General features: G+C 45.2%; 1 protein-coding gene across 1 annotated transcript; it reads right to left on the reverse strand.

Moving 5' to 3' along the window:
* Positions 1-1,948: 1,948 nt before the first annotated feature.
* On the reverse strand, positions 1,949-9,788 carry LOC103631172 (splicing factor 3B subunit 2). Its single transcript, XM_023300415.2, has 16 exons — positions 9,428-9,788; positions 9,186-9,331; positions 7,347-7,546; positions 4,791-4,969; positions 4,555-4,647; positions 4,146-4,232; positions 3,922-4,023; positions 3,714-3,833; positions 3,562-3,624; positions 3,334-3,470; positions 3,131-3,224; positions 2,988-3,046; positions 2,841-2,883; positions 2,646-2,728; positions 2,468-2,537; positions 1,949-2,396 (listed from the first exon to the last, which is right to left on the reverse strand). Exons 1-16 carry the CDS (start codon positions 9,647-9,649, stop codon positions 2,328-2,330), a joined length of 1,767 nt encoding a protein of 588 aa, XP_023156183.1. The 5' UTR covers positions 9,650-9,788; the 3' UTR covers positions 1,949-2,327.
* Between the last annotated feature and the right edge of the window lie 3,841 nt (positions 9,789-13,629).

Raw genomic sequence — 13,629 nt, forward strand, 5'->3', positions numbered from 1 at the left:
TTATTGCCTCCTCCCATGTCAAGTTTGATCGACCTCTACCTCTCTTCACATTATTGTCCCATCTTATGATGCCTCTATGAACCGGTGCCTCTGGGTCTCCGGTGGACATGCCCAAACCATCTCAACCGGTGTTGAATAAGTTTTTCTTCAATTGGCGCTACTCCTAGCCGATCGCGTATGTCATCGTTTCTCACTCGGTCTAATCTTGTGTGCACACATATCCAACGCAGCATACGCATCTCTGCGACACTTAGTTGTTGGATATGTCGCGTCTTAGTAGGCCAACACTCAGCCCCATATAACATAGCAGGCCTAATCTCTGTCCTGTAGAACTTGCCTTTCAACATCTATGGCACTCTCTTGTCGCATAGGACTCCCAATCTTGACGCCATTTCATCTACCCCGCTTTGATTCTATAGCTAACATCTTCATCAATATCACCATATCTCTGTAGCATCGATCCCAAATATGGAAGTTGTCCTTCTTTGGTACTACCTGGCCTCCCAAACTTACATCTCCATCCTCACTAATTGTAGTCCAAAGTCACATCTCATATACTCGGTTTTGGTCCTGCTAATTCTAAATCCTTTTGACTCTAGGGTCTGACGCCATAACTCTAGCTTTCTATTTACTCCTTCCCGGCTTTCATTTACTAGAACTACATCGTCAGCAAAACACATACACCAAGGGATATCTCCTTGCATATCCCTCGTAACATCATCTATCACTAAGGCAAATAAATAAGGTCTCAAAGCTGAACCTTGATGTAGTCCTATTTTAATCGAAAAAACATTTGTATCACAACCTTATCATACATATCCTTGGTGAGCATAACATAATTTGTTAGAACTTTATGCTTATCGAATACCCACCACATGAGATTCCAAAAGACTAAAAGTTACAAAGTCTAATTAATTTTTAGTTAGTAAATATTTAATGCAACATCATATAGGCGAATTATAACTAATTAAGCCTAATATGTTCATATTATCGTTTAATTCTCGTCCATTTTATAATTATACTAAATTTAATATTTCTAACTAAATATCTAAACATATCAGACCAAATTAGAGTTTGTTTTGAAAGACTCCTTGGCCAAAGCCTTTCGCTAAAAAACAATTCTCAACGAAGAGCACCTAAAAATCGAAGCCATTTTTTATGGAGAAGCTAGAGAAAAAAAAAACTAGCTCCATTCTCCCCTACTCCTAGACTTCTAGTCTTGCCCCTCTCCTACACCCCGCCCAACATCTCCGACCTCTACCATCCATTGTGGCCTCAAGCCGCCTCCACCACCCATGTGCCTTAGCCAAGGCCAGATTATTATCATTAGTTTTTATAATTTATTATAGTCATAAATTATCTACACTTATAAATGACTACACAAATGCACTATATGCATTTGCTCTATACATCAAAAAAAAATATAGCAAAAATCGTTTTACCAAACGTTTGTTAAAAAAAGTATTGTGCACATGCTCTTGTGGAGGAGCTACTCCTAAGCCATTTTTAAAGGAGTTGGCTACCAAAGATGCCCTTATATTATCTTCAGCATCTTACACATTCTCATATACATATTCAAACTCTATTTAAAATAAATACAGTCTACAATATAAAACAATATTTTAGGTGACTATATAGACGAAAAATAATATTTTAGATGACTATATAGGTGAATTGTTGAACAAGGCAGTACGATTTGTACCAAACCACAGCGTCATCATTTCTTTCCTTAGGCAGCGTCATCATTTCCTTCCTTAGGCTATTTTCAATGAAAATTTTGTAGCACTTTTTTGATCTTTCCAACTCTGCCACATCATGAGAAGTGTTATGAAACTGCGAATGAAACAATACTCTTAATACAATATTTCACTTCACTATTTCATAGGTTAATATACCAATTAAATGTTGCAACCTAATAACCAATAGAAGCTAGTAAAATATGTAAAGATGAAACAAATCACTCTTAATAAATGTTTCACATAGTTTACAAGAACTTAAAAACGACTTGGCACGGTTTCATCCCCATAAAACTAATTTCATCTCATAAAACTCAATCTCCATGAAACTACTTTCATCCTATAAAACTTAATCACCTTAAATGATATGCTATGTCATAAAAAAATCTAATGACACTATTAAATGTGCATGAAACCACCATAAAACCAACTTTGTGAATAGCCTTATATCCATAAGAGGACAAGGCGTGACCACAACACAACCAAAATAACAGCTTCCTACATGGTGCTTCATGCAAGCAAATCCAGTCGAGCCAAGGAACAAAACAAATGTTAAATTTACATTAGGCGGCCTATATCTCCCGCCGGTCCTTAAAACTTGAATTCCTTCTTCTTAGACTTGCCTTCCTTCTCTTGCTTCCGCTTCCTCTTGTGAGCATTCTACAGAGTCATGGTATGCTCACTCATCAATCAGCCCAGCTATTCCAAATCAAAAGTATCATAAAACATACCTCCGCCACCATGTCGCTGAAGTCCTCCTTTTGGTTCCGAAGCTTCTCTTCCTCTCGCGCTTCTTCGTACCTGTTGCATTATCCATTATCGCAAGAGGATCGTTCTGACTTGGAAGAAGGGGAAAAGAAAGAAAGAAAGAAAGAAGCGGACAACTATATCAACTGAACAAAGACATACTTGGCTGCCACAACATCATCCATGGCATCGGGTTGGATGGTGACGTCCACCTTGTCTGACTTTTGATTCTTAAGCAGATCCACCTGCCACCAATTTTTTTTATCAAAAAAGATCAATTATATTAAATATATCAGGGAAACGGCCTATTTCCAAAGAGCACCCAAAGGGGTGGGAGGGGGCAGCTCCAACACTCACTCTTTTCGGAGCTGATGATTTATCTTGTGCTCCCAGCACGTACCTGTAAACCAAGCACACGCAATATGAGATACATCTCTTATTATGCTCCAACTAAATACAAAACCAGGGGAGCATGTAACATGTTTTAAGGTTAGGGAGACATACGTATGGCTTGACCCATATAGTGTCCCAGGGGCGATCCTTTTGTCCTTCTGTTCAAGAACCTTCAGGAGCCAAGGAAGAAACATGGGCAATGAATATTAACAAAGTAACCACAAACCCCACCAATACCACAAACATCTACTCACCTGATACAACGGCCGTTCTGCCTGCTTGTCAGTCTCCTTCCTCTGCAGCTTCCGAAGGTCGATAACATCAGGTGTTTCAACACCAGTCGGAGTACTGGTTGGACGCAGAGAGAGAATTAGGCTACATGTGTACTGCATCACCATTACTAAAGAAAAGGAAAACCAAGTGCCTACAAAACAATACAGAGAAATACGTAAATCACCTTGAAATGGTATCGACGGACTGAATTCCGTCTTCCATTTCCTCGTCTTCCATTGGTTCTTCCTCTTCCTCCTCTTCCTCTTCTTCCTCCTCTTCCTCCAAATCTCCCCAGTGTTTGCTGCGATCAACAGGTTCATCCTGCAGGTTTGAAGAAAACAAATAATTTCTGCTTCTAAATTGGCTCTGAACTCTGCAGTATCTACCCACTAAAACGTGAAGTGAAACATACATCGTAGCTAGGTTCGTCCTGCTGAAGAACACCAAAAACGTCTCCATAGAGTGGGCGTCCATGCTGTTGGCAATAAACAATGCAAGGGCTTAGGAAAGGAATCTTGAGTGCACCTAGACAGTGTAAAAGCAAGGTTTCGATAGAAAACATACCTCATCAACTGGTGGCTTTCCCCACTCTCCTGGTCTATAACCAAAACTGGCACCAGGGGGGATTGGGGCATTAAGACCTGGGATCTTCAGTTGGGGATAAGATGGAGGTGGACCATAGCGCTGAAACATTATAAATTGAATTAAGTTAGCCAGTAAACAAAGGCATTATCAATAGGAGAAGAGCTGAATTCAGGTTAAATGAACAAACCTGCATGTTTATAAGCCATGGGGGAGGGGCACCATCAGGCATACCAAGAGCATCTTTAAGCTCATGAGACAGCATGCCTGGCTTCATTTCCCTCAGTTTAACCTGTCGAACGAAGTGGAAGTTAAGAATATGGTGTTATCACACCAAAACCATACATAGACATCTGGATGGTATTTGCTCTATCTTTGGCTCTTTGCAGTTATAACACAAAAAAGCATACGTACCTCAAACTCTTTGCCTTCATAATACAGATCACCATGACTAGACAACTTGGGTTTTGTCTGATATTTGAAGAACGCATCATGCAAAACCTGCCAAGAACAAATTTATTGTTAGACAATCCATCTGTGTGACAGCCATCTCAAGGCCAGGTAACTAGCAAGTCTAGGGCATAAATATACTTCACAGAACATCACCAGTAATTGCTAGTAATCTGAAAACTACGATGAGACAAGAGATCAGATGTGGAGGCATGACGGCAGTCAAAAACAACCACACAACAAGATATTATGTGAATATATGACAAAAGGAAGAAAGTACAAAGTAGACATGTGTTTGCTCATGGTGCTACTACTATAGATGCACAAGCCAATACAACTTCACATTTCACACTGTGGGTGGAAAAAGGTTTACCTGATAATCTATATCCATTTTGCCCATTTTGGGCTGCATGCGCTCCCGCTGTTTCTGTTTCAACTTCTTGCTATCCTCTTTCTCAATATACGCCTGTGTACACATTTAGAAATCAATTAGGTAGCTCATGATCATGGCACCAAACTGGAATGAATAGTTCCGCAGCGCTCTACAAAGAAAAAAAAATGAATAAGCAGAGAAAGAAGTAAATTACTGAGATACAAGAAGCAAGTTACCTGTCTTATCTTTTCTATTCCAGTTGCAGCTATAAAGTCAGGAAGCTGGAAAGGCTGCTTCTCAATACCTCTCTTCCCCTGAAACAAGGTAACATTGTAAATTTGACTACATACAAACAAGGGCAGACCCAGTGCCCAAGGAATCTGGGGAAGGGATAAACCGAGCCGCGACATGGTGACTCAGTGAGACACCTCTCACCACTAAACCAAGCCTGCCATTCTACTATATATAAACAAGAAACAGTTATAACTAACAGATGAATAAGAATTTGGTGTCTTAAATACGTACACTTCAGTAAAATTTCCCAAAAAAAACAGAAATAACACGTGTACGGTGCCAACTAATATTTAAGGTGCATCCAGGGCCGTTCCTGACTTTTCAGGGGCCCAGTGCGAAATCCGATATTGAGGCCCATCCACACACACACACATATATATATTTTAATTTTAAAAAGCTTCTCTCTGCCAAAGCAACCATCATATGTATAGTTTATAATACTCTCCCAGTCTCCCTATATCAAAATAGAATTTGTTTTGCTTCTTTAGTGGATTCATCATCATCAATATAAACATAAAAATCAAGAACTAAAACAAATACTATTTTGAAATGGATGGAGTATTCGATAAGTAATTGAGACAGTTTAAGAATATGAACAAGACTAGTCGATAACTCAATAACGCATCGCTCTTTACGTATTTGTGTCTATAATAGATAGGTTTAATAGGAAAAAATGCTACCGTACAGTGGCTAGGGGGCCCTCTATTTTTGGGGGCCCGGTGCGGCCGCACCCTTGCACCCCCCACAGGGACGGCCCTGATGGGATGGGATGGCATGGCAAGCATGGTGTCGTAATCGTGCAAGTAGTGGTAGTCTTTAGCTTCCTGTAACTGATACACACACTACTCTATTAAGAACCTAATGTGGGCACCTGGTGCTACCACGGTTTCACCCTCCGTGCCCCGACTGGTGCTCCCACCCAGCGCCCGCAAAAATTAGTGTAGAGCGAGCACTCAAACCCACGCCCCCTGCTCCAGAAATTTGGGGCTAACCACCAGACCACATGTATCTTAGTGTTTAGAAATAAACAATAATTATATTTGTAGCCTAGGCGCCACTCCCCCTGGTCCCCCGCCTCATGGCAACGCACGGGCACATACCTAGTGTGTGTATCCACAGTTCAATACATTGAAAAGGCTGTTGAGTCACAACACCAAAAATACTCGACCACATCTGTTCTTCTCTAAACCATACTCTGTATTCACTATTCAGAGACAGAGAGTGAGCTGTTCTTGAGGCTCGCCAGTGAGGACAGCATTTGGCATCAGAGTCGTGTTCGTACTTCGGGAGGGAGATGTCACTGTCACCGCAACGACGAGGGCGCTCACCACCACGACGGCCACGGAACAGGGAGGTCGTCGTCGAGCGCATCGTCGAGCAGGTTGCGACGGCAGGACCGACAACCTACCCGATGCTCACGAGGACGAACTACAGCGACTGGGTGTTGCTGATGAAGGTCAAGATGCAGGCATGTGAGCTCTGGGAAGCCATCAACCCCGGCGAGGTTGACGAGCCTCTGGACCGGTTGGCGCTCGATGTGATCTATAGCGCAGCGCCGCCGGAGATGATCTTCACGCTGACCAACAAGCCGTCGACGAGGGAAGCATGGGAGGCGTTGAAGACGATGCGGGTCTAAAGACCGCCGCACAGAGATTGAGACGCGAGTACGAGAATCTCTCGTTCAAGGACGATGAGTCCGTGGAGAACTTCGCCCTCAGGCTCACTAGCATCGTCGCCCAACTGGACACGTTGCGCGACCCCGAGCCGGCTGAAAAAGTGGTGGCCATCTTCTTGTTGCTCGTCCACGGTACAAGCAGCTTGTTATCTCCATCGTGACACTCCTCGACGTGTCGACGCTTACCATCGAGGAGGTGACTGGGCATCTCAAGGCGGCCGAGGAAGATGATGACCCCCACCCATGATCAGCGCTGGAGGCAAGATGTACCTTACTGAGAAACAGTGGGAGGCGCGGATGAAGGAGCGGAAGGGAGGCGATGGCGATCGAAGAATGAAGAGAGGCGACAGAAGCCACGGCACCCGGCATCGAACGTCCAGGGCGGCGGTGGCCATGAACACGCCGGCAACAGACCTAGCTGGGTGGACCGTGATCAATGTCGGAGGTGCGACAAGACGAGCCACTGGGCCAGGGAGTGTCCCACGAAGCCCAAAAAAGGTGAGGCGCGTGCTGCACAAGCAGAGAGGAGGGAACCCTTCTGCTGGCCCGACTCCACTCGATCCACACCTCCGGCAGCGATGGTGTGTCGCCGCCTACGCCGTTCGCGAGAACACGGGGTGTGACAACCCTGCTTCAGCCACCCGAGGCGACGCATCAGGACCCGATGGATCTAACTCCGCCCGGTCCAGAGCAGTTGTCGTCGACCCCGATCTCGGCACTGGAGGAGCCGCCGACCGAGCTGGTGGAGCAGGAGGCCTCGACCTCGGTGAATAAGGGGTGGGTGGCCCCGGTCCCTACCCCAACCTCGATGTTGGAACACTACCTGCTCCACGGATGGTGTCGCGCGCCACAAAGGGACGAGGTCCGGCATCGCTGGCAAAGGGCCGGGCCAGTGCGAGCGGGCTGTCGGGCCTGCTGCCAGTGCTGGAGAAGCTACGCACCGCGACGGAGCAGCCATGTGTGCACCTGGTCGAGGCACGTGCCCACGCGCAGTTCGACGGCAGGCCACCCCAATGACGCACTCTGTCATGTCGACACGGGTGCGACCAACCACATGACAGGGTTGTCCGTCGTCTTCTCCGACATTGACGAACGCGTCACCAGCACCGTCAGGTTTGGCGATGGATCTCTAGTCAACATTGAAGGGCGCGACACAGTGTTGTTCTCTTGCAAGTCTGGTGAGAATCGCCAACTCGTCGGTGTGTACCTTATTCCACGCCTCGGCATCAACCTCGTCAGCGTCGGACATCTAGACAATGATGGCTACATCATCCATGTCAACAAAGGATTGATGTGGATCCAAGACGAGCGACGACGCCTTCTCTCTCGTGTGCGACGCTCCCCCAACCGCCTGTACTACATCCGACTCGACAACGCACGACCGGTGTGCCTCACCGCCCGGGGCATGGACACAGCGTGGCTGTGGCACGGACGTTTCGGACACATAAGCTTCGAGGCGCTCCGGAAGCTCTCCAACGGCGACATGGTGCGGGGACTTCCACACATCAACACATCGATCAGGTGTGTGAAGGCTGCCTGGCTGAAAAGCAGCGGCGACATTCATTCCCATCGCAGGGGCGATGGCGTGCGAGTGACGGCCTCGACCTGGTGCATGGGGATATCTGCGGGCCGGCCGCGCCGACGACACTAAGCGGGAGCCGCTACTTCCTGCTGCTGGTAGATGACATGAGCCGCTTCATGTGGCTTTGTCTTCTCGCAAGCAAGGACCAAGTATCAGCAGTGATCCGGCGGTTCAAGATGGCTGCAGAGGTTGAGTCGGGGAGGAAGTTGAAGCTGCTGCACACAGATCGTGGAGGCAAATTTACATCATTGGAGTTTGGAGCTTACTGCACTGAGGAAGGGGTGCAGCGCCAACTCACAGCCCCCTACTCGCCACAACAGAACGATGTCGTGGAGCGGAGGAATCAGACTGTGGTCGGGATGAAGCGCAATATGCTGCTAGCAAAGGGCCTGCCCGGGATGTTCTGGGGTGAGGCTGTCACCACTGCAATGTTCATCCTCAATAGCTCCCCAACACAGCCTCAATGGGAAGACACCATTTGAGGTATGGCATGGCAAGCGCCCAGCTATAAGTTTCTTTCATGGGAAGACACCAAAAATACTTGACCACATCTGCTCTTGAGGCTCGCCGGTGAGGACAACATATCTCATAAAATTTATTTAATCACAAAAATCCACATGAAACCAAACACGGTCTTAAATAAGTTAAGAGACAAACAAACGGTACATATTATTAATATCTAGATTATGATAATCCATAAGCTGATCATTACGTGTTTATATAATCCATAAGCTGACTTATATAATCCTAGAAGTAGACAAACAGGGCTTTAGGCTCGCTCATCGACCGACGGGTTGAAGAAACGCTTCGTTAATCCAAATACCTCGGTCGCTGCTGCGGCAGCGTCCTTAGGGCATGTACAACCTAGATACAGCTGCACGGTACTCCAAGTATAAGACACAGCTAAAACATAATATAATACAGTGGTCATGTCTAAAACATGTGTCTTACCATATTCATTGTACCAATCAGAACATTCAATAAATTAAAGTGACCAATCAGATAGTCTTCTGTCTCGAATATAGAGCTAAGACACTGTGTCTTCGTCAAGATACATGTCTTGAGATTTTTTACATTCACCTCCTTAGGCACACTTTAAGACACAACTTAAGACACTCATTGTGCATGCCCTTAAAGGTGAACTTTTCGAAGATGGTCTTGAAGTCATCGAGGAGAGGATCGTCCAGCTCGGCCTTCTCCAGTACATACTCTATCTCCACCTCCACCTGCAGCGAATCCAAATCCAGCACGTTCAGAACCCTAGGTTTTGGGGCCCGTGCCGTGCGTGCCTAACTTCCAGGCGGGCGATGAACTTCGCTCACCATGGGCTCGGGGTTAGGATCTGCGTTCTCCTTGGCGTCGGAGCTAGAAGCTCCCCCGCCCTCGTTCTGGGCACCGGCCTCAGCGGCGGACTTGTTCTTCTTGACCTTGCGGCGGCGGCGGCGCCGGTCGGACTCTCGCGACTTGGTTTTACTTCCGTTGGGGAGGTCGGAAGCCATGGTAGGAGGCGGGTTGGGGCGAGGCTCCACCCCGGCGGCGGCCATAGTCGGCGGCGGCGCGCAAGCGAGGAGGGCCGAAACGAGGAGAGGCTCGATATCCTGTTCGCCTGGGTAGGTTCTGTGCGTACCCAGCCCAGTGGGACAAACTGGGCTTTATCTTGGCCCACTTGAAAGCTAGGTTCTCAACTCTCAAGAGAAGAAGGCTCGATATTCTTTACAAAGAGAGAAAAGAAAAAGGCTCCAGGTATAGATTAATAGATGACAATATACACCCAATTACCGAAAAAAATTTACTTGATATAAAAATTGATATGAAACTGCATGATTCTATACACGCGAGCGGATATGGGTAACCCGACGAGTATGTTTTTTTTGTTATGGGTACGGATATGGAATGGTACTACCTGACGGGTATATATCCATTGTTATCCCTAGCTCCATGCCTGCAAGATGTTTATGGTCATGTTTGGATCAACTTCTTTGTCGATTCTATTGGCCAGAAGCGGCTTTTGCTGCCTAAAAGTCGCCTAGAGGGGGTGAATAAGTGAAACCTAAAAATTATTAACTTTAAACATGAACTTCACCCAAGGTTAGCATTAGAACGAGTATAAATGAAATCGAAGTGTGGAATATGGTTTTTCTTACCACGAGTTGCTCAATCAATGCGAATGACTTTTGTGAGCTAACTCTAAATGATAAGCAAGAGAACTTAGAAATAGAGAGATTGGAAAGGAAGAATCAAATCGCAATGCAAGATTAACACAAAGACACGGGCAATTTGTTTTTCGATAAGAAGAACCTCCTCCCTGTTCAGGAGGCCACGTAGGTCGGGTCTCTTTCAACTCTTTCCCTCTCTCAAACGGTCACTTAAACCGATTGAGTGCTTCTCCTTAATCTCGAGGATCACCACACAATTAGGTGTCTCTTGCTAGTTTTACAAGTCACTAAAAGTTAGAAGGAAATGAAGAAAGCACGATCAAGAAAACCAAGCAACAAATGAAACACTACCACACACTTGCTAGAATCTCTCACAAGGCACTTAATCACTAATTAACACAAATCACAGTTGTTGCACTTGGAGGATCTTTGATGCCTGTGTGAGGCTTTGGAGTGAACTCTAGGTCGTTCCAATGAATGTGGGAGTTGGAATGTTTGGATGTATATAATGGAGCTGGTTGGGGTTGTATTTGTAGACACCAACCACTTGCTAGTCGTTGCCCACTTTCTGTCACCCGCGGACGGTCCACCCTCCTGGCCTAGATGGTCAGCCCCTACACATCAACAGCTGAAATTGCAACGGTCAGCAGTAATGTCTGTGGCGGAACCGCCCAAATTATTCCAGCTTAAGTGCCCGAGTCACGCCTTGGAGGCAGCAACACACTTAAATCGGAATAATTCGTCAGTCCCTCGGATCTAGTCCGATAAAGCCACTTACCGAGGATCGAATACCACTAGCTCACTCGAAGATGAGGCACAGAGAAATATAATAAAGCATAATACCATAAATTAAGAAAGTATTAGTAGTGATTACGTTATCAGAGTTTTAGAAATGGCAACCATAGTTTTTAATGCAGCGGAAATAACTAACGGAGAAAACCGAGTAACATGGCGAAGCCTGGCCACGCTACTTGTTGGGACCATGCTTCGTCGTCGAAGGTCCTGCGGGAAGAAACAGCTTCGGTTGAAGCTGTCTGTACGTGATGCCGAAGGGTGCCGTTCATGAAGCTTCGGAACTATGAACCGACTTAAAGATAGAATGACCTTTTAGTCCATAAGAGTTTGAGTCGTTGTTGTAAACTTTTATGAGGGGTATGATTGTAATTGCTCACAGGCTGTGTCCTGTGCCTATAAATAGTGAACAGTATTCCTTTACTGTTCACGCATTCTTGTAATTGCTAACACATCACTCGGAAATTATTCCTTGCCAAGGCAAAGGTATAAATGTACTTAAACATTATATTTGAATATCTTAAGTTTATATAATATGTAAATGATGTTGTTTACTTCTAATTTACTTGTCTTTAATGCTTTATGACTCGTGTTATTTTACATTATCTTTGAGAGTTCAATTACGAAAATTTAACCCTCGTAATTGTGTCTTTATAACCTTCGTCCGAAGTTCATTAAATCCTTAGGGAAATAATGTTTCAGCGGACGAAGGACATTAATATTTAACATTTTATGTTGCCTTGTCCTTAATTCATAGCATTTGAGAACAAGTCCCCAACATTGGCGCCCACCTCCGGTGAACTCACTTCCACTTTTTTGAGCTGATGGCTTTGTTCAACATTCAAGCTGGAGCTGCTTCGGCTCCGAAGCTTGTACTCCCGATAACAGGCGGTTCATGCTCAGAGCCAGCCAACAAGAAGTAGAAGAAGGAGGCACAGAGAAGGGTACAGCACGTCAGGGTGCAAGGACCCTTCATCAAGTCAAGATGGTCTCACATTCCTATTACCTTCTCCCAAGAGGATCTTCAACTCAAGGATTACCCACACAACGATGCTATGGTTATCTCTTGTGTTATCAAAGGATTTCTGGTCCACAATGTTTTGGTTGATACAGGCAATGCAGCTGATATCATATTTGCTAAGGCCTTCAGACAGATGCAAGAGCCCGAAGATAAAATTCTTGATGCCACACATCCCCTTTGCGGCTTCGGAGGAAGACAGATTGTCGCACTCGGCAAAATTTCAATGCACCTTCGGATTTATCAACAACACTCGCTCAATGTTGATCCATCCTTCAGACCCAGAAAGCAGAGGTTTCGGAAGATGTCTGATGACAAGGCCGAAGGTGCTCGGAATGAAGTGAAAAGACTCCTCAGTGCCGGAGTTATTAGAGAGGTAAAATACCCAGAATGGTTGGCTAACACTGTTATGGTGAAGAAGGCCAATGGTAAATGGAGAATGTGTATCGATTTTACTGATCTCAATAAGGCCTGTCCGAAGGACGAGTTTCCATTGCCAAGGATAGATTCCTTAGTCGATGCAGCAGCTTCATCAGAGCTTATGAGTTTGCTGGATTGCTATTCAGGCTATCATCAAATCTGGATGAAGAAGGAGGATGAACCGAAAACCAGCTTCATAACCCCTAGTGGGACATATTGTTACCTTCGGATGCCTGAGGGGCTTAAAAATGCTGGAGGAAGCTTCAGCAGAATGACAGCGAAGGTTCTCCATTCTCAGATAGGCAGGAATGTGCTAACTTATGTTGATGATATCATTGTAAAAAGCACGAAGCAAGATAACCACATTGCTGATCTGCAGGAGACCTTCGCTAATTTTAGACAGGCTGGCTTAAAGCTGAATCCAGAAAAATGTGTCTTCGGAGTAAAGAAGGGGAAATTTCTTGGTTGTTTAGTTTCAACAAAGGGAATTGAGGCTAATCCAAGCAAAATCGAAGCTATACTTCGAATGGAACCACCAAGTACAAAGAAGGGGCCCAAAGATTGACAGGAAGGCTGGCATCTCTCAACAGATTCATATCTAGACAGCAGAGAGAAATTTACCATTTTTCGAAGTATTGAAGTCAGCCGAAGTTTTTCAATGGGGACCAGTCCAGCAGAGAGCCTTCGAAGAACTGAAGCAATATTTGATAGATTTAACAACATTAAGTCCACCAACGCCAGGGGCTCCTTTGTTATTATATGTGGCAGCTTCGCACTCAGCGGTAAGTGCAGCACTTGTCCTGGAGAAGCTTGAAGGCCAAGTCAAGAAACAGGCTCCAATATATTTTGTATCCGAAGTTCTTAGTTTTTCAAAGAAAAATTATACAGAATTGGAGAAAGTACTGTATGCTGTTTTGATGGCTTCCAGGAAGCTTCGGCATTATTTTCAAGCATATAACATAATTGTTCCTTCTTCACAACCGTTGAAGGATATTATGAGAAATCGAGAAGCTACTGGAAGGATTGTAAAATGGGCTGCAGAGCTCAATGAATTTTGTATTGATTATGTTCATAGATCTTCGATTCAGTCTCAAGCGTTGGCAGACTTCATTGCTGACTGGACGCCAGGGGCTCAGGA

The sequence above is a fragment of the Zea mays genome, chromosome 6 (assembly GCF_902167145.1).
Source record: "Zea mays cultivar B73 chromosome 6, Zm-B73-REFERENCE-NAM-5.0, whole genome shotgun sequence".
Lineage (NCBI taxonomy): Eukaryota > Viridiplantae > Streptophyta > Magnoliopsida > Poales > Poaceae > Zea > Zea mays.

Excerpts from the sequence above, each read along its gene's own strand:
- LOC103631172 (XM_023300415.2), bottom strand. The coding sequence starts at position 9,649 with ATGGCCGCCGCCGGGGTGGAGCCTCGCCCCAACCCGCCTCCTACCATG. Across the intron at positions 9,332-9,427 it reads ATCCTAACCCCGAGCCCATG|GTGGAGGTGGAGATAGAGTA; the intron begins GTGAGCGAAGTT and ends GATTCGCTGCAG. Across the intron at positions 3,834-3,921 it reads CATGGCTTATAAACATGCAG|CGCTATGGTCCACCTCCATC; the intron begins GTTTGTTCATTT and ends ATAATGTTTCAG.